General features: G+C 38.4%; 1 protein-coding gene across 3 annotated transcripts in view; it reads left to right on the top strand.

The window, feature by feature from the left end:
* Positions 1–21,346, top strand: part of PIEZO2 (piezo type mechanosensitive ion channel component 2) — a 297,318-nt gene that overhangs the window by 126,138 nt on the left and 149,834 nt on the right. For all 3 annotated transcript variants that reach the window (XM_064656971.1, XM_064656987.1, XM_064656979.1), the window contains exon 4: positions 14,726–14,768. In XM_064656971.1, the coding sequence (XP_064513041.1) occupies positions 14,726–14,768 (43 nt within the window). The remainder of the gene's footprint in view (positions 1–14,725; positions 14,769–21,346) is intronic.

Here is a 21,346-nt window from a genome sequence, read left to right as displayed (position 1 = left end):
AATGGTGTAAGGGATTTCCTTTGACCTTTGTGGACTACTCTTGGGGTTCCCATGTTTTTCCTCTGAAAAGCTGGCTTTGCTTTCCTCAGAAGTTTTGCCTTTATTGAGTTTTTGGTATGATTAGTGCTTGAAGCAAGGGTCATGAAGAGTCCAAATTTTCCCTCCCATTATAGAGGTAGAATATTAGGATGGGCTGAGGAGTACTGGAGGAGAAGAGGGAGTGCAGTTCACTCTTCTGTGGGTTGAAGATGTGACCACTGACACATCATTATTTTTCTGTAAAGGGCAAATAACAGTAGCAGTAAAGACTTGCTTCTTTTGTTAGCAGTGTGATTCACTCAAATTCTAGAAGATGTGAGGTGAATTTGAGTAAAGTTTTAATAGTGAACAGGTTTCCCCCTTGTAAAAAGCCCAAATGTTTGAATCATAAAATCATAAAATCTGTCTCATTAGGTTGGGCGATGGCATTTGCTGCTTTTTTGGGTGTCTTTTCTGGTGTACACAGTTGGTAGTAGAATTAACATTTAACAAAATGCTTCCGCAGTCAGGGAATGTTTCCAGGAGACACTCAGTATCTGTCAAGTCATATTTGCTTTTGCTCCCAATTTTTCTAGTCTGACCAGTAGCTTGAAAGCTTTGTTATATTGTATATTTGCTAAGCCATCCACTGACCCCTTTTTTGTATTTTGCTATTTTGCTAAGGATGAATGACATAATTATAATATTGACACTTAAAACCAAAAATCTATGCAGATTGTGGAAGGTTGGTTTTTGTGAGATTACAGATTTCTGAATCCTCTGAAGGGATTACATATTGCACATCTACTTAAGTGCAGTAGTTCCTCTAGTTTCAGTTTTCTAAGTGTTTGCCCTGGTGATACAATTTTCTGTTCTGTCAGTGAGGATACTCAAATTATTTTCTTCTGTGGGAGTAGTTTTCATGCTTGATTTACACTGCAACAGTGGACAATGCATAGGCTGTTTATGAAAGCTGATGTTTAGATATATCCCAGGCTGACTGTTGTCTGCCAAGACTTTGCTGAACCACTGCAAATCTCATCCATTCTCGACTGTAGGAACAGAGTACATTTTTTCAGAGTAGCATATCCACAATAACCCTTTAAACAAGACTCATGGAGACGTGTTATTAAACTTACATGAGCAACATGAGGGAAATTATTAGTGAATGGCCATATGAGCTAAACCTATGAGTTTTAGCATTTTTTACTATGCTTAGATGATGTTTTTACTTTGCAGTGAGGACATGTTGTGTACCTGCCAGGAGGAGCTTGCCCTCCCGTCGTGACTGCCCAGTTCAGTCCATGGACAGCTGCATGGACAGTGGGGAACAGCCTCCATAAGTGACTTATCCTCCCACTGGACTTCTGAGTAGGGAGAAATGGGAAATGCTTTCAGCCTGGAACTGCCACCAAACCTCCACTGATATGCCAGTGGGTACATACCTGGCTGTGGATAGATGTGGCTGATGTTACAGCTTGGTTTTCTCTGGAATGGTGTGAGGTGTGAGATCACAAATGTGTTTCAGTATCATCTGCTTTGCAGCCTTATTTTGGAGACTAGATGTCATAAGACAAACATCTGCAGCATCCTTTTGAAGTGAGCTCCTTTTGCATCTCCATGTGCTTTGTTAATAGTACATGGAGCTCTCTGCCCTTTCCTCTGGAGCTCTCTGCCAGTTAGGCATCGTTTTGTCCTTCTGTCCTTTGCAGATATGATGATGATGTCAAAGGTATAAAAACTCGAGGAAATCCACCCTAGAAAATTTAATCTTTAAAGCTCAATGAAATATTACTGAGATCACAGGTGAAGTCTTAGTAGTTTACATTCACTGACTGTAAAAACTGAAACACACCAAAGTGTTGGTATAGAATTTTTTTAAAGTTATTTCCACCACTGAATTTGCTTTCCAAAATACTAGTTAGAAAGGGTGATGTGCAGATTTTAGACTGAATTATTTTTTTCTATCATGCAAAATATCTTCAAAGAAGTCACTTCAGAGAAAAGCTGATTTAACAAAGTTTAGATTAATTTAGATCAAAATTAAGTTTAGTTTTAGTGCAGAATTTTAAATTTATATCTCTTTCCAATAGAAATCCATGTTTTTATGTATGACTTGTTCTTTGTTAGAAATCTATACCTTTTATACTTTCCAGCCCATTTTCCTATCAGATGTAATTTTTTTCTCTCCTCTGTGTCTCTGCTTTTATTTCAGCATGTAACAGGTACAGTGTCCTCCACTACTGTGAATAGCTCACATTTGCAACTGCATAAAATATACTTTGCCGGCTGGCAAAGAAAATAAATTTTAACAGCCATTATGCTTTGTAGAACATGTTGCCAAGATACCCAGATTTGTGTATTCAGTGTATTAGTTTTCTAAAATTAATGCAGAGAAAAGTTTGGGATGAGACAGTTAGAAATTGGGCCAATATCCTTCAGATGCATTGTCTTGAACTGTAACATTTTTGTTGTGTATTATTTTGAGCACAACAAGAATATTTCCAGTAAGTTTTTTATACAGTCATGAAGATGCTTCATAAACTGCTTATTCTCTAATATTGCACCTGTGCTTCATCACTTAATATACTGATTCCACTGTGGGACCTTCCAGTTCTTCAGCTCTGCTTGGCTTGGATTGGGAAAACTTGCCAACTGGCACTAGCTTCAAAGCATTGCTGTTGTTGGCCATGTATCTTTGAAAAGAAGCAAACAATAAAGTGTTTGCTCTTTTTGTATTAGTGATTACTATCACTTCTAAAGGCAATGAAGCAGCACGTGAATAAATAAAATACCTGATTTAAGAATACATTTGAGAGTTACACATCTAAATTGCCCATTATTTCTGTAACATAAAAATCTCTACTGAGTAAGAAATTATTACCTCTCATCATTAGCTTCAGTGTTTACTCAAAAGGTATGACGCTGTTAATACCCTAATGAAGCACTTAAATAAAACACATTGCAGTGAGGACAAAATAACGACACTTGAAATAAGTGTGAGAATACTCTTGTCATCTAATAACTTGTGAGAATGGCAAAGGTTTCAGTGCTTTTATGGATTTTTTTTTTTGGCTTAGGTTTACTTTACTTTAGCCAAGTAAAGTAAATGGGGAGAAATTACTCCTAATACTCCTAATTAGGCCAGTAACTGTAGAAAGAGCAAACTATTTGTAAACTATTTGAAGCATGTAAGATAAAAGACATAGAGTGCTTTTAAAAATGGAAATTATTAGGCAACTCAGTGATTCCTTTATTTGTTGATAATGCTCATGCTATTTGTGGCATGGTAATAAAAACTAATTAAGTGTTAGGAAATGATCTGCTACTACACTGGATGCAAACTGCAATCTATTAGAGACGAAACTAAAACCAATCACATAGCAGTGGAACCTTATGGAATCTCTCTGGGCACTTCTAGTGGCTTGACCATTGCTATTCTGGAGGTCATGAGCACTTAAATAAAACAAAGCATAGATCAGTAATACTTACCTGTGGCTCTTGTTCCCTGCAAGTGATAGTGAAATCCAGCAGATGTTCCAGGTGTGCAGATGAATGGGTTGCAGGAGGCAAAGTGCGTGATTCTCATTTCTCCTGGCTTGAAGGGGACACCAAAATCTGAGTGCTTGTAAGTTGGAAAGGAGAAGTGTAGGTGGGTGGAAGGTCTTTCTGCTGTTGGTATGTCTTACCAGTTTTAGTTGCCCAAACTCCTCCCTGCCACCCTCATGTCTGTATGGGCTCCTCACGCAGTGGCAGCAGTGTTTTAAAACAATCCGTGTCTGGAAGTGAAGAACTGGACTGAATCTGCAACTGGCACTCCATAGCCTTCTGTTTTACCCAGGTTTTTTTACCCTGTTTTGTTTTCCCTGAGAAGCTTTATAGCTACAGAGTCAGCTATCTCTGAGAGGAATGGGAGCTGGAAGGCAGAAGAGCTTTCTCCTTTCTGATCTCACAGACTAGATCTTTGCAAAAAATTGTGAAATCACAGAACTGTAAGGTCTGCAAAGACAAAGAAAATTAAACCAAGAGAAACCCTTTGCTCAGTGAATACATGTTTTATTATACTTGTCAGCTGAACTGGCTAATTTGCCAGGGAGAAAAAATAATGTCTGCTGGTATCATTGGCCTATCCTGATTGTTTGAGTCTGCATGCCTGTGTCACACTACTGCCCAGAGGAACACATCCTTGTGGATCCAAATTTCTCCTCTGAAGAGATTTCTGGGAGTAAGCTTTCACGCCCCAAATGACTTGCTGCCTGGTGCAGTCACTGCTGCCTTCTCTTGATGGCATGCAGACAGGAGAGTTTTCAAGTGCTAGTTTCTGCTTCTGTGGAAGGTGGTGTGCTAAGACCGTATACATCTCAAGCCAGTTTATTCGGGATATCTGGATATCCTTCACACTGCACTTCAGGTCTTTGTATCTTGTGTCATTTTAGTTGCTGAAACAACTCATCTGGGTGAAGGTTTTTTTTCCTCAAAAATGTGAATATGGGCAGGACCTTATGCCTTGTGCAACAAATTGCTGTCTTCATCATACTACGCAAGTGTTTCCTTAATCTGTGAGGGTAATAATGTGAATGAAGTGGTTCTCTATTAACTTTAGAAAAAGCCATGTTAAAAAAACCAATAAGCAATTTGAGAGAAAAGGCACAGTTTACATACTGTGGAGTATGTTAGTGGTATCACAGATACCACCAATGGAATGATGTTTTTGTCATCATAATATCCCTCCTTTTTCTGTGCAAGATTTCCTAGTTTCCTATCCTTTTTTGTCTCATCCATAATTTCTTGTATACGGATGTGCTACTGTAGACACATTTGTTATTTATCTCCCCCTTCCCATGCATCTATGCTGCAAAATTCAGAAACATTTGCCCACCTCCCCTTCTTCAGATGAGACAAAAAGAGAAAATGAGACAATGAAAAGCAAATTCCTTGCAGTGGTACGCCGTGCAAATTCAACACCACAGGAAAACTAGGTCGACATTATTATTCATAACAGTATATTATATTACAATAAAACTAAGACAAGGGTAGCTCTAGAAATTGGAAGGATGCCCGTCAGTTACACTCTGAAGTTAAAACTTTGTCTCTAAGATACTCTTTAGCAGACAAAGTGGAGTTGCTTGAGGTAGAAGTGAATTTCTCTGCCAACAAAAATGGAGAAAAATCTTATTTTCTTCAGATTTATGAAAAATAAAACTTACTACAAGTTTTCTTTTACTTTGAAAACCAAAGTAAAGACTATCTTTCATATTTGAAAAAAGGCCCATTTAGTTATTATTTGACCTTCTTTCAGAAGGTCTGGAGCAGACCTTTGGTACTCTTAAACTCAGTCACTCTCTGACTTAAGGTTGACATTCTCCATTGCAACAGCAGGAAAAGTTGCCTTCCTTCAAGGCTGTTCCCCAGAGCCCTGACACTGTTTTCTGCTGTAAAAAAGAGTAAGATATTGATCATATCTGGGGACCATCTGATTGTGTCCCCCTTTATTCCCACGATGGGATTCTGTGCTGGTAACCTACAGAGTTCTGCTTTGCATGTTGTGTCCTTTTCTTCATCCATTTTTGCAGCAGTCTACTGTAAGAGGGAAAGGAGAGCAGTTCTATTTCAAAAAGAAAAGTAAGAAATGGCAGAATGAATTCATATCTGCAGCAACCTTGGAAATTTGGGTTAAAAACCACTAACCAACCATTAGAGCAAACTAATAGATAAATAAAAGATTAAAAAAAAACAACAAAGAAGTACTTTCCATTAACTAGCTATATCAGGTTTCATCTGAAATACATTCCCCAAGGATATTCTAGTGCTTTGGGTTTTGCTGTTTTGCTACCTCATTGAGAAAATAAATTTGAAATTAAATGAGGTTAAAATAGGAGTGGTTTTAAGCGTGCGTATTTTGCGGGGGAAGATTGCCTCCAAGTGTTTCTGATATACTTTATCTAAGCAGACAAAAGAAGTCATGATTCTTACAAAAACTATGGAACCTATCATCTTTGTGAAAAATCTGATTCAAAAAATAGGTGAAGCAATTCAGTCAATTTAAATTTGGTTTCTTCTGTATAATTTTAAACAAATCTGTCATGGAAGAACAAATGTAGAGTGTACTTTTTCAAATTTTCTTTTTCCAAGTTATTATTTTTTCCACATGTTCTTAACTTGCTGTTTAATTAGCAGGTCATCTTCGTGATTTTGGTTTTTTACTGTTCCTTATTGCTATTTTTTCCCATTTCTGCAAACTATGAAAGCCTATTAGCTCAATGCAAATCTTTCCAGTTATTTCTACAGACTATGTGTCAGGCTCAGAGGCATTGATTTTACCATCACAAAAAGTGAGCTGGGATCTGCCCCTGTCTCCAGTAAGATGCTGGATCAATTATGTCCTAGGTGCACTATGGAATGTTTCACGTTATGTTAGCTTAAGTTAAATGTTCAATTAAAAAAAAAAAAATCCTCCCCCAGCCCTGCAATTATATAAGTGCTAATCAAGATCCAGAAAAAAACCCAAAACCCAAAACCTCCAGAATATGGATAAGGCCTGTGAAGCAGCTGCTTTTAGGGTCCTAACTTATTGGTGGGAGCTCTGCTGACCCTTCTGGATGACCAGAGTTCCCAGGGAAGCCACAGGCTGGAAGAGGTGACTGTCACATACAGCTATTAATCATATTAGCATATCCATTGTCTTCTTAATACTCATTTTAAACCAATATGCATCTCTGTGCACACACACAAATACAGTGTCAGTACTATTGCACTTTGTCCTATATTCCTCATCTGCTTAATTTATTAGTAAAAGTTCCCACTCATTAAAATCTCCTTAGAGGAGAAGTAGTGTTTTTGATGATGTTTTTGATGATGACTATTTTTCCGGTTAACATGGAATGAGTCAAGTTTTCTTTTTTAATAGGAAAGCAATTTCTGTATCTCATGATAATAATGCATTATTTTCCTCACAGGAGAAAATACACAGTAAATCTTTCCCAAGACATTATTGTGGAGGGATCAAATTTGTACTCTTTATTCAGTCAAAAATCTGTTGAAAGCTAGTATGAGTGGAAGGGAAGTAAAGACTTGCAAAATCTGATATTTCTTTTTGATATGACCTCTTTCTTGGTATGTATTCAGCAATCAGTTTCTTCATCTAGACAGAATCCTGGACTGACCCTAAGCTTCTATTTTACTGGTGGTTTTAGTCTCTTCAGCATGCACAGCAAACCATAACAGCCCAGATTTTCCCTTATTCCTTCCCCTTGAGAAGTTGTTTGAAAAATTAAATAGTCTGCTCTCATGCCTTACAGAGCTGGCTCCCTGGGGTTTTATAGGGAGTGTGACAGTGCTTAGCATCCAGTCCAACTCTGTACTCTCAGGGCAGTAAGAAGGTTCACTGCAGTGGGTGGGATACAGTCCAGAAAACAGTCCTAAGGACTGGTTTGAGTGAGGTTTACTGTGGAATAGCTCTGCTCTGGTCACACAGACCAAATAGCCATTAGCGACCGAAACACGGCAGTTGTGTCCCTGGGACGCAGCTCAGTTTCATGTGAAACGAATCCGGTTTGTGCACTCTAAGATCACTCAGTTGTGCAAACCAAAGCATAGTAGAGGTTTGCCCAAGAAATACTCTCCAGTTCTGAATTAAAACATCAGCATGGACACAGCAGAATAGTAACATGTCCTATTAAGAAAGTCATATCATTATCCCAGGTGATAGACTGTGGTGATAAAATTACGAAGTGATGAGTGCAGGATGCAGTCTAGGTAGTTTGAATCAAGAGAATAGGAAGTGTAAGAGAGATTTATTTCTCAAAATAGACAGATAGGTGCTAAATGCCATGGTAGCATTGTCTGATACCACTTCTCATGAGAGAAATTATTATTTCTGTGCATCACCTTTTTATGTAACTAACTATTGCATAGACAATGTACAGGTAAGTAAGTGTTAACAATGCCTCTATCATACTGTGCAGAGTAAGAAAAAGTGCTTTCCTATGCCACGTGCATTTCTGTAGTCAAAACTACTATTTGGTTTCACAAAACCTCTGGGTTTATATTGGTTAAAAAGCAAAAAAGTAGGATTTCTAAAAAACATAGTTTTTTTATTTTTTGGAAGATACAAGTTTTTTGAGAAACAGAATTAAGAAGTGACACCCGCAATGGAAAGGTTTAACAAAGTGTTTCTTTCAATTTCTACAGTATTCTGTATTGCTGTTTTGTATCTCTTGAGTATGTGAAAAAGTTTTTTTCCCCTTTTTTATTTTTCATGGTTTGAAGAATACTAGTAAGTGTCACAGGGTTTAGATCAAAATTTTGAAATTGACAGGAATATTTTGACCATTGCAAATTCAGCTGTTCCTCTGAAACTACTTTCCTTCAAAATGTTAGAGATCAATGCAGTTACTATTCCAAGAATATTACCTGTTTCTAATATACCAAAACATGTTTATATAGGTCACTCCTGCATGTAACTCTGATGAGCTTAGCATGATTATGGTATGTCTAGTGCCTTGATAGTTCCTTCAGAGAGTCTGGGTGACTGTTTACCCCATTGACAGGCTCCAAAAAAGTCTTTTTGAGTCAATGGAATTTACAGATATTTTGTCCTATTCCAGTTTTTAGAGATCTTCATATTATTCCAATTGTATACTTGAATTCTGACAGGCTCACTTAATGCTTACTGAAAAATGTCAAACAATGCCTTTTGGTTCAGTTAAGCTGTATTTTGCCCTTTGATCCTTATGTCAGATCACAGTGAGCAAAGAATGCAAGAATTATTATTCTTACTGTTAGAAAGCCTGAAGAGCAGAGCCAGACACAAGCATGTAGTTCTTAAAGTAGCCACTAACTCTGGAGAAGTGAGAAGGCAGCAGGCTGTGGATAATCACTGCACACAGTCATAGGGAACACAGGATCAGCAGGGACCTTCAGGCATACCTGAACGGGCATGGCAAAGGAGGCATGTATTTCTGCTATGCGTTTACAATTCATGCCAGGCTTCTCCCTGAGCAGCTGCAGATCTCTGCTGTACTGGCAGATAGGGCATGATATGGCTCAAAATGAATAACTGTGCAACCTCCATGAATGGATGAAAATCACTTAATATTTTTGCCAACACTGGTCACTTCTAAGATTCAGCTAAACAGGGTGCTGGGCCAATCTCATCTAGCCATGGTTTTGCCAAGAAAGGCTGGACCAGATTACCCTAGAGGTCCCTTCTGACCTGGTATTCCACTATTCTGTGATTCTATGGATATGTTATTCTGTGTTTTCCCTATGCCCACCAGTGCACTTCAGCAGCTAGGCAACTTCACAGTTTGTAAAGGCAAGCAACCAAGCAGTGGACTGTGAGTCTTCTCACTCGTAGCAAGTTCACAGTAAGCAGAGTTGTAATCAAACCAAACCAAATACGGAAACTGCCATGTGAATGAAAGCCTACCTGTCAAAGAAGACAACTGTGCATTTCAGCAAGATGTTTTTAATTTTATCTTATTAAATTTTTTATTCTTATACTTTCATTCTCATGCTAGGATTTTGTTGAGTGCATATGTGTCCATGATGTGCATTTTACCATTGTTCCTATTAAATGTGAGCAGTAATTTTGGAAGTGCATTATGGTTCATCTTTTTCAAGAATTTTAAAGCTAGAGCTGTTAATGTGAAACAGAATCTTTGGAATAGATGGGAATAATTTGGGGCAAATATTTGGAACAAAAACTTAATTACATGGGTACCAGATTAAGACATTCTTATAAACAGTTACAGTATTTTTGATGTAGTGGTAAAAAACAGAAAGCAAAGAGAAGCCAAATTAACTTAGCAACTCAAGTGTAGCAGTTGATAGATTCTGAAAGTCAACAGGTGAATATTTTCCATAGTCCCAGCAGACAGACAGACTGAATTGAATAGCCAAATTCCTATCGATTTCTTTGGGAGCAGGATCAAATCTTTATGTCTTGAATAAGCCCATTTTTGATTTTAATGAGAATTACGTGACTTAAATCTTGTCTAATGTTTTGGAAGCAATGGGTAAGGTTTAAATCAAATAATAGGTTTTCTAGACTTTTAATAGTGTTATTCTTTTCAGTGCTGCTAAATACCTCAGGGTATTTACTTTTGGCTGTTAGTGTAGTGTAGAAGTTGATACTATTGTGAATGGAATTGGTTAAGTCTTAAAACAGAATGTTTAGATCATAAACATTTTAAAATAAGATTCCACAGAAAAAGATGTGGTGTGTTGTTGTTTTTTTAATATATGTTAGTTGTGTTCTTGGCAGGCTTTGTTTTAGAGGAGTTGCATTCTGGTAGGCAGCTGCAGCCAAAAGATTATTTTAAACCAATGGAGAAAATTCCCTTTTCTCTTTTGCTTTATCCCTTTCTCCCTTTCTCTCTTTCTCTCTCCCTCTCTCTCTTCAGTAGGACTCTCTATACATCATACAACTGAAGTATAGCCAGTCATGGGATGAAAAATTCATACACTAATATACACAACAGTGGAAAGTATAGAAACCCTGGCTAAAGATGCCAGTAGCAGCCTGTGCTTTAAGAAGTTGATATTTCTTTTCTTCAACACTCATGAAATCTTCAGACTTCAAAACCCATTGGCTACTCTTCCAGAGCCAACAGGATTGCATAAAGTATATGGAGAATTGCTTGTGTCTGCCCTGCACTTACCTGTGGAGTGGCACAGTCATCTTTTTAACAATGACTTAATTCATCAGTGCTGGGTGAAACCAGTTATACTCCAGAAGTTGTTGGGTTTGGGGGGTAACTTATAATAGAAGACATTAATGGAGTAGGTCTTTACTTATCTCAATCAAATCTTGATGACTCATGTGCTACACATTATTTTTGGGTTTCATATTTATTTGAAATAAATGTATGTGAGAATGTTTGTTGTCCTGCCTTAAAGATGTAGAGGACTTCTTTTTATAAAATATGAACTCAGTGTGATGAAAGGTATTGTATGTGTGTAGTTGTGCAGGCAGAAGTCTTGCCCCACCACAAGCACATACGTGTGCCAAAGTAGAAGCACTTTGTACTGATCAAACAGTGGAGATTGTTCAATTATTCCAGAACAGACTTTGACTTTTTTTTTTCCCCCATAAAGTGAAGGTAGAGCTTTCTCCACCTCGCTTTTGAAGCCTCTTATGTGCTCTGCTGGATATGGGCCTGAAGTCTCTGCCTGCTTTGCACTAAATGGGAACAATTAGAAGTGTTTTTACATTGGTCACTGGTTGTAGCTGTAACAGTCCTGAATGGAAAAGCTTTGTGTCCATTGCCCTAAAGTATGATGCTCCAAAGGGCCACTGCAGACCTTGATGATGAAGATGGTATCTACATTCCATATGGTACTGATGGAAGCCTTTTCAACCTAAGGCGACTGAAGGCCCACACTAAGACCTTAAACCATCTTGTCCGGGAGCTGCTTTTATGCTGATGATGCCACCCTCATCGCCCACACAGAAGCAGCCCTGCAGTGTTTAACATCCTGCTTTGCAGAGGCTACTGAGCTCTTTGGGCTGGAAGTCAGCTTAAAGAAGACAGAAGTTCTCTATCAGCTTGCACTTCAGGAAGTCTTCCATCATCCCCATATCACCATTGGCCAATCAGAGCTCAAATCAGTCCAGCAGTTTAATTACCTAGGGAGCCTCATCTCTTCAGATGGTAAGATTGACAGAGAGATAAACAACAAGTTAGCAAAGGCATATAGTGCTTTCAGAAAACTCCATAAAAGAGTTTGGCGAAATAAACACTTGAAGAAAAGTACAAAGATCAGCGTTTACAGAGCCATTGTGCTGTCTACTCTTTTATATGGGTCCGAATCATGGGTCATCTACCGCCACCACCTGCGACTCTTAGAACGCTTCCATCAACGCTGCCTCCATACAATCCTAAACATCCACTGGTCAGATTATGTGACCAGTACATCTGTTCTAGAACAAGCAGCAGTCACAAGTATTGAGCCCATGCTGCTGAGAACACAGCTGCGATGGGCAGGGCACATCTCAAGGATGAAGGACCACCACCTCCCTAAGATCTTGCTTTATGGTGAACTTGCCACCGGTTACTGCAAGAGAGGAGCCCCAAAGAGGAGATACAAGGACTCCCTGAAACAACATCTCAGCCCTGGCCACGTTGATCAACATCACTGGTCTACTCTGGCCTCCAATTGGGAGGTCCGGAGACACACCATCTCTAATGCTGCTGCTTCTTGTGAGAACACACTCAGAATCACTCTCGAGAAGAAAAGACAACGCAGAAAGAATCGCGTCTTGCCGATACCACCTAAGGAGTCTTTCTGCTGTGCCTTTTGCAACCGGACTTATCTATCTCATATTGGCCTTTTTAGCCACCAGTGAGCTTGTAACAAATGTGGGTAGAGCCCTTTCCAAATCTTCATTCGCGAAGCCTAGCCGTGATCATTAGAAAAGTATTTTAGAGCCTTTAGCTGAAAACATGTGTGACCAAAGTTTGAAGCGACTGATGGTGAGAAGTTGAATGAAGAAGGGGTTCCAGAAGAGCATAATGTGGTATACTGACCATGTTTGGAACTGGCCAGGAACCTACCTGTTACAGAATCACAGAATCAATTGGGTTGGAAAAGACCTCTGAGAACACTGAGTCCAACCTGTGACCAAATACTACCATGTCAACCAGATGTCCAGTCTTTCCTTAAACACCCCAAGGGATGGTGACTCCACCACTTCCCTGGGCAGTCCAATGTCTAATCACCCTTTCTGTGAAGAAATTCTTCCTAATATCCAACCTAAATCTCCCCTGGCACAGCTGGAGGAGTTCATACAGCTCCCATAGATTAGAGTAGCACTGCTTAGACAGCACAATATTTTCTCTATGAGTGGCTGTCCAGTTAGGAACTGTGAATGAAGCTTTGAACACCATAGGCTTATAAGGAAATTAACTTTTTAGGTTTTATTAATTTTGATTTTTATTTGCTTAGGCTGTGATTTACAAACCAGACAGATACTATATAGTATTGTACAGAGAAATTGTGTCATTATATTAGAAATTTAGCACATTCTCCTTGGACTAAAATGCAAAGTTTAGTCAATGGAGTAGAAAGAATTCAGGTGATATGTCAAAAAAACCCCCAAAACCAGAACCAAAAACAAACAAAAAACCCTAAACAAAACAAAAAACCCCACGAAAAATAAACAAAGCAAGCAAATAAACAAAAAAAATGAAACAAAAACCACTCAACCCCAAAATTTCTTAGAACTTGAGTTTTTAGATGCTTATCTGGATTGTCAGGAAGTGTTCCAAGTTCAAAGGAAAGCATTTACTAGGTCTTAGACAAATATTTAACATGTTGCAGATTAGAGATAAATACTATACTACAGACATGGCAGGTCATTGATTCCTTTAACAGAATGGAAAGTTAATGATGTTAAGGGATACATATGCAAAGGTTTTTCTGATTGATAGTATTATGTCACCACTTTTCTCCATACCAATTTGTCAAGTAGGACTTGGATTGTCTGTAGAAAGAATCTAATCCATGATTTTGTTATAGTCTATGTATAAGCACATGCTGCACAATATGCATCTAATCCTGAAATTCTCCTGATTTAAGTCAGACAAAATTGCTTTCCTTCATGTATTTCCGCTCTTTCTCAGTACTTCCTGGTGACATTTCTACTTGTCTCTGAGTTTCTGTGGTGCTACTCAATGTCGCTCACAGGAAACCTTTTTAAATTTTCCTAATTTATATTTCCCTTTGGGTGATGGAATGCATCAAGGATTGGAATTACTGTCTCTTCTCTGATTTTGAGATTTCAGTGAATGATTCAGATGAATCATTCAAAAAGAATTGTAGTTGCTTACATGGCATTCAGTTCTATTGCATTTCCCACAGTAGTATAAAAAGTCAGGGAGCAAACTCTGAAACAGCTTCATGTCCTCCTACATATTTGCCTTCAGACCTGCATGACTTGAGATATTTTTGCACTTAGTAACCTGTATTTATAATGACCAAATAATGGTAGGAAAAAAAAGAGACTGGCAATCAGCAAGAAAACCTGCCAAGAGCTGAAAACTGCTCACCTAATACTTGGAGTGTGGGGGGAGTTATTTTGGAGGAAATCTAGGTAAAATCTGTATTAAGTGTATCAGAAATGTTGAGGACATTTCTTTGAATGAGTCTGTGTATTTGAGTAGTTTGTGGGGTTTTGAGAAAGAGTCCTTTGCAGCTGTTTTTGTGAGTATGAAGGGTTAAACAATAAAGCAGAAATCCGTCTTCATGCTTTTGCTTAAAATGAAAAGGCCTGGATTTCAGAAGGAGCTGTAAAGCTTTCAGCAGGAATCATGCGAACACTACAGTAAAATGAAAAGCTGAAATGTGAAGAGTGCGTGATGTGAGATGCCAACTCAGCACTTTCAGGAGTCAAGAACAGATCACATTGCTCTAGCAGTGGAGACCACCCTTGGAATTGCAGTGAACTGTAGCAGTGACTATCTGCTTTGCAATGTAAAGGAGTTATATAGGCTGATACCCCTCCACACAGTTATGTCAGCCAGTGGTAGCCTCTCTCAACAGTTCTTCACTCGGGGGAAAACAGATGTTATTTACAAGTACTTCTGTAGGGGTGGAAAAATCTCCTTATGGCCCCAGCTGCACAAGGAAAGGAGAAGAGTAAGAGTGTTCATACCAAAAAGGTTCTTCACTGAGGATGTTTGTTTTTTCTCTCTTTGTATAGGTTCAACATGGGAGAAAACATTACGGCAGATTGGTTTTGAAAGGTAAGCCATAAATTTATTTCCTTACCAGTGCAAAAAGTGAAGGAAGAAAAACTGCATGGGTGAATTTGCAGAATTATTTATTTTAGTTGACTGAATTTATCAATGACCTCAAATTTAGAAAGGAAGTCATGCAGTGTCATGCACACGTGTTCAGCTTTTCTGTTTGTGTCCTCTTCTCTTTCCCCAGTCGATCTGAAGGAATTTATTCACCATATGAACTTGGTTTGTGGTGGTTTTTTGTTGGCAATTATACAGCATGCTAGTATTAAAAAAAGGGACACACCATTTGGGCACAAGTCTTACTTATGAATGAAAATATTGCTCTCACTTGTATTATTTTTTCCACGAAACTTTTGACAAAAGTAAATGAAATTGAAAGAGGTCCAAAGATGTCAGAGAGCTATTCATCATCACAGGAAAATTCAATATGCAAAATTCCTCAAGTGCAAGAATTTCTTGTAGAAAGGCGTAACCACAAGGTCATCATATCACAAACATATGTCTGTCTTGTAAATTTAACTAGGCCAAGCCCAGTAAAAAGTGATCTGATGTTGGGATTCAGATGCTCAATGTCATGTTTATTTTTCGACAAATGGTGAGCAAAAGAGTCTGCCCTCCACTTAAGCAAAGTTTTCGATATTAGTGAAAATTACACATTCTCAGTGGCTGCTTTTGATATCCTTGAAAGGTTATTTTTCACAGGTGGTGCTTTTTTCCCAAGTTACATGCAATTTGGTACCTTGATTTGGTACCTTTCATTCTGCGTGACATCAAACATGTCTGAAAGGCACTACGGTAAACTATTGGTTCTTCCATCACCCAAATTATGAATTAACACCTGTTGGTCCTGCTTGTCTCCATCAGAATAGAAAAAAACAAAATTTTGAGGAGTGCTAGAATGAATTGATACCTTGGGTCTGTGGTTTGAAAGTGTCAACAGAAAATGGTCAATGTTTTTTTAACTGAGTTTCAAAGCAAGAAAGAGAACCCATGATAGCTGTGTATATGCAATGTATGTACCACATGAAAGATGAAGCATCCTTGATAGACTGAGAAGCCTGTCTGAGAGGAGGCAAATATGTAGAAGAGATTACTGTGCAGATCCCATTATTGCCACTCTAGTTTGAAAAGCAGAAAGGCTCTCAAATGTCACTTCTGCACCTTGAGAGGCTGCTTGTCATCCTAGAGTAATTTGATTTGAAGCAGCACGTTAGTTAGCACAGATGGGGCGAAGATTTGAATGCACTTGGCTTGCCATAATCACAGAAGCAAGTATGTTCTCTTACCAGCTTTTTCAGAGAACCAGCAAAGAGAAAAAAAGAAAAATAAATCCTTCTCATGGATAGAGCAATTAAGATTTGGGGTTAATATTCGTCGTCTTACCTATATTTTTAACACAAGCATTTTTATGACATGGATATATTATAGAATCGTGGAATCACAGAATGGAAGGGACCTTAAACATCATCCAATTCCAACCCTGCTGCTATGGGCAGAAACACCTTTCACTACACCAAGTTGTTCAGACCCCCACCAAAATTAGCCTTAAACAATTCCAGGGACAGGGCATTCACAACTTCTCAAGTTGGTTGACTAAAAGACTGACGAGTAACATATATGCAAAGTTCAGTGTGGACTCCTTTATAACAATATTTGCTTAATGTCATATTTTATGTTATTGCTTAAGGTATTTTTTATATCGGAATAAATTCCGAAGTATACAAAAGGATACATATTGCTATGTGTAACACTTAGTTGATAGAATTACACTTAACTTGTGGTCACAGAAGTAGAAATCCCAGGTCTGCAAATCTCTCAGACCTGAGAGATTATTCTGGGTATGTATTACTACGTGCTTTCCCTAATCTTATTCTTTTCAGTAGGAATCCCTTTTTGGCGACTGATAGAGACAGGATAGTGGACTACGTCTGTATTAACTCTGATCCAATACAGCTGTTCTTATGTTATTTGTATCAACTCCAGGAAAAGAAGCAGCAGCAACAGGCTTTGCTATTTAAAAACATATTCTCTGCAAGCTGTTGACTTATGCACACCTGAGTTAGCTGTGGAATATCAATAGCATTTGAATGTGTTGTTTGAGCAAGGACATTCTCATTCAGGAGGAAGCAAGATTTTACATGCAAAAGGGAAGATATTAAGTAATGTCCTAAGGAGGAATAATCTTTTCTTTAAAACTGGAAGATTCATACAAAATGTTCTTCTCTAAACCGTTTTAGAGCGGGTTGAGGAACAGAAGATATGGACAGTCAGTTTACACTACAGAAAATTAAGCCCAGATAATTTACAGGTGATGTCACCACTCTTTTGTGGCTACATGGTGTTTATTCTGCAATGGTAGAGTGCTTACATTGCTGTCGTCTTCATATCCTGAAAAACATTGTGGCACCAAGAGATCTGACTGTGAGGCTTTTATGTAAGCATTACTTGTGAGCTGAGGATGCTGCTTTTCAGTGCGAGGGAAATTAAAAATGCTGGAGCTCGAGTAAAGTAGCTTTATATCCAGGAAATGAGTGTAGTTAAGAGCTTTTCAATTAAAAAGAGTATATGTGGGTTTGATAGATTTAAATGAAAGCCTTTATATTATTGATTGTTTTTCAAGACATTACAAATTAGCTAATTGTAACATAATATGGTAGTCATCACCTTTGTCCAAGATAATATAGACTGCGGTCCCTCACTGTATTTTCTGAAGAAAATTGCGGACACATTTTCAGAATTATGGAAAATACTAGCTTGTATAGTACTGTCCTACAAGAAACAAAAAAGCTCAGCAAAAATGCTGAGCATGAGTGATACCTTAATGTCAAGCAAGCTGGTACCTTAATGGTTTCTTTAATAATGTTTAATAAGAAAAAAAAAAGTAGATTTATGGTTAAGTATGATGGCTTTTTTTGCAAATGTTAACATAGGAATTATTGTTCATTATTGGAGCTTGTTTAGATGGCACCCACATACTCATAAAAATTCTGTAAAGCAGCCAGCTCTGCTGTACTTTGTTCTCAAAATGATAAAAATATGTTTTAGAAGGCATTGTTCATCTCACAGACTTAAGATATTTTCAGTCACATTCAGGACCCAATGTATATCATAGAATCATAGAATCATTAAGGTTGGAAAAGACCTCCAAGTTCATCTTCGAGCAAACACCTTCATGTCAACTAAACCATAGCATTAAGTACCACATCCAGTTGTTTCTTGAACATGTCCAGGGATAGTGACTCTACAACTTCCCTGGGCAACCCTTTCCCATGTTTAACCATCCTTTTCAGTGAAGAAATTCTTCCTGAAGTCTAACTTGAACCTCCCCTGGTTCACCTTGAGGCCATTTCCTCTTGCTAGGAGGCTCACTTGAGATTTCAAGTGAAATAGTTATGAACAATTAGCAGTGACTGTGCTTGTTTCCTGGCTACACTGACAATTAGAAGAGCTTAATGCACAAAGCCTGTTAAAATTCAAAAGGAAAGAGGATCAGGTCAGTCATGGAGCTGGTCTTATCCTGTAATGCAGTCAGTAGCGTTTTTCCAGCTCATGGCTGGGGTGAGGCTTGCAATGCAGAGCCTGGAACGAGCCACAGCCAGTACCGGGGAAATGCAGCTGTAGAAAATTAAAACCAAAAGAAGGACTTCTTTAAACACCTAAATTTCTCTAATTTGAGCCACCAGATGATGAAACTTATGTCCTTGTCTAGTAGATTTAATAATGATTACAGAAATGTCTTCTGTTATTACATATTTGTTGACCTATAAATTATCTAATAATTTTAAAACTTTAAATGGAAGGCATCGGACCTCTTAAAACTCATTGTCTGTGGGGTTTCCAGACTTCCAGTCTTCCTCTTACTATGCTTCTCTGAGTTGTAGTTTCTAATGTGCCTAGTAACTACTCAGCTACTAACAACACTCCTATTCCCTTTTTACATTTGTTCCCTTGATGTTTCTCCTATATGTGTAATGCTTTACATTACAGTTCCACAAAACAGACTTAAGAATGATTTAATAACTGTTATTATATGTTAAGTAAATACCAACTGTTTTAGAAAATATATATTTGAAGAATAACAGATGTGTGGTTATTACACTTTTGGCAAAAGTTGGTAAGTATGTTTTTCATTGTAAATAGCTGTTTCAGTGACACAGAGAAAGGAACTTTTGCGTACCAATTTCATAGTAAATTGTAATTATAAAAATGGAAGAATTTTCCGTATTGAAGATACAACTTTCGTTTGGTTGATATCATCAATCTGATTCTGAAATTATTGTTATTTTTGTGGTATGCAAAAATTTATTATAAATCTGAAGTTGTCTATGTATATATGCAAAAGTAGGTGACTTCCACTCTACATAATACTAATAAGACCTGTCTGCACCATACTTTGTATAGCAACAACATCTATGCAGAATGTTCAACAAGCAGCATCCCACATTCTGTCTAAATGGATGCTGAGGGTAATTGGCAGTGAAAGCTGCACCTTTTAGTAAAGTACTGTGTATTGGGCTCATTATGCTTTTTTAAATCCTTTTATTATTCCTGAAGAATGAAGGGGTAGTTGGGGATTGGTAGCTCTCACACTGAAAGGAAAGGGAAAGCAGGTAGGAGCAGGGAAGGGAATAAGACTGCTGAGGAAAGAGGAAAAGACCTGAAGATTTCTATGTCAAGGCTAGACCTTGGATAAGAAGATTGACTCTTATTAAGATATGTCCCAGATCTTCTTTGTACCTCAGTAGCTCCTTCAAGTACTCTTCTAAGCACAAGGTGATAAGTAGGACACTGCATTGTTCTTGTCTGAAGCAAAATAAACACAACAGCCCTGCATGCCACAGGTAGGAAGACAGAGCTTACCCAGTAGACACCAGGAGCAAGTTAGCTGTTATCGCTGAGATGCGTTTTTGTTCCTATGTTGGTCTCTGATAGCAGACGGATGTCTGCTTTTGCAGCTGCTCCACATATGCCCCTGCTCGGTCTAGCCAAAAATACTGTGTATGTCTTCCCTACCCCTTGCAGAGACTGAGAACTCAATTTCTGAAACCGAACGTGACATGGGGTGAAGACTGGAATCCAGATGCATCAGAAGCACTTCCCAAGTGCCTCCTTCCAGGTTTAGGTTGCTAATTATGAGCCTACTGGTGATCTGTTTTCTCTCTTTCCCCATGCTTAGATTGCCTGTAACTTGCTTGGATATTTGACTGGTGCTTGGCCAGAGTTGCTCTGGGTGACATGTAAGGAATAAACAGAAAGAAGAGAATATCACTGGATTCTATAAATATTTAGTACACATAATTCTGGCTTGGAAATCTAAGTACCATATGGTTTTCTACAGTGATATCCTCCACTTCTCCCCATACTCTTTGGTGATTTAGTGAAAAGAATAAATATATGTTTGAAATATAAAGTCTTATCCTGATACCATGGTCCATAATTTCAAGCCTTTTCTTCACATACAGCGGAATCCTATAGTCTTTTCTTGGGCACGGCTCCCATTTGGACGTAATTTTGGGAGCATTGCCTCAGCCAAGGGCTGCATGAGGCTGCATGGTCTGATCCTTGAGAGGTTATTTTAAAAGAAAGAGTGCAGTTTAAATACTGAATAACATGAATCTGGGAAGAAAAGGAAAAAATAGATGCGGTGGTGCAATCAAAGGGACATGGGAAAGCCCTGCCAGGCACCTCTTTCACCATTTTGGAAAAAATTAACTGTATTAGTCTCTACAATTCTCTTGGTCTCCTGTCCCACAAACTTAAGCAAATGCTTAATTCTTCAGCGCCCAGGCATGCCCCCTTACTTCGGCAGGGTTCTCTTCTACAGTACACAATCCTTTAACTGCTTTATATCAGAGAAATTAAAGTAATCTATGGTTTGTTTATGCTTTCTATTCTTAATATATGATGTCTATCATATTTTTGTAGGAATTAATGAATATGAATTTATTCTGTAGTGGTTGCAATTATATACTTTCTTAGAATGTTATAAATATATATTGAGATAAATGTAATGTAGGGAGCTGAGGAGATTGAACCAATTCCGCACCTTCCCTTGGGAGGCTGTGAATGAAAAGCAGTTTATTGCTTATAACAGAAGTGTTGTCTTCTGTGTGATACCTTGGTTTAGTCATTTCTCTGCCTGGCCAAACATGGTATTGCAGACCTCATCCTCAGCCCCCAGCTGTCTTTAGGATTAGGCTTAGGGTTCTGGGAACCACAAAGGCTACAGCTCCAGGGCCACTGGCTGAAGGCATGCCAAGGGGAGCATGGCACTGCACTAACATTGAACCCTCCACACCTTTCTCATCTGGACCAAACATGTTACTTGTTACCTCAATCTCAGACCCAAGTTGCCAAACCTAATTGATAGGTAATCTGTAGGTAGAGGACTACATCAGAAGGGTTTATTCATGTCCTTCCAGCTGTAACACTGCACTTCTTTTCTCATGGGGTGATGAACGGTGGCTAAGGGGGCTTCTTGCCTGCATGCACTTGTCTCCAGACAAAGGGCAGCACAAGGTGTTGAGTCCTGGGAAGACAGGGGACTGAGGTTGCTTAAGTTTAATTTTCAAAACTTC

Source organism: Pseudopipra pipra, chromosome 1, assembly GCF_036250125.1.
Source record: "Pseudopipra pipra isolate bDixPip1 chromosome 1, bDixPip1.hap1, whole genome shotgun sequence".
NCBI lineage: Eukaryota > Metazoa > Chordata > Aves > Passeriformes > Pipridae > Pseudopipra > Pseudopipra pipra.
The sequence above is the reverse complement of the archived record's forward strand: the minus strand, read 5'-3'. Positions and strand labels throughout refer to the sequence as shown.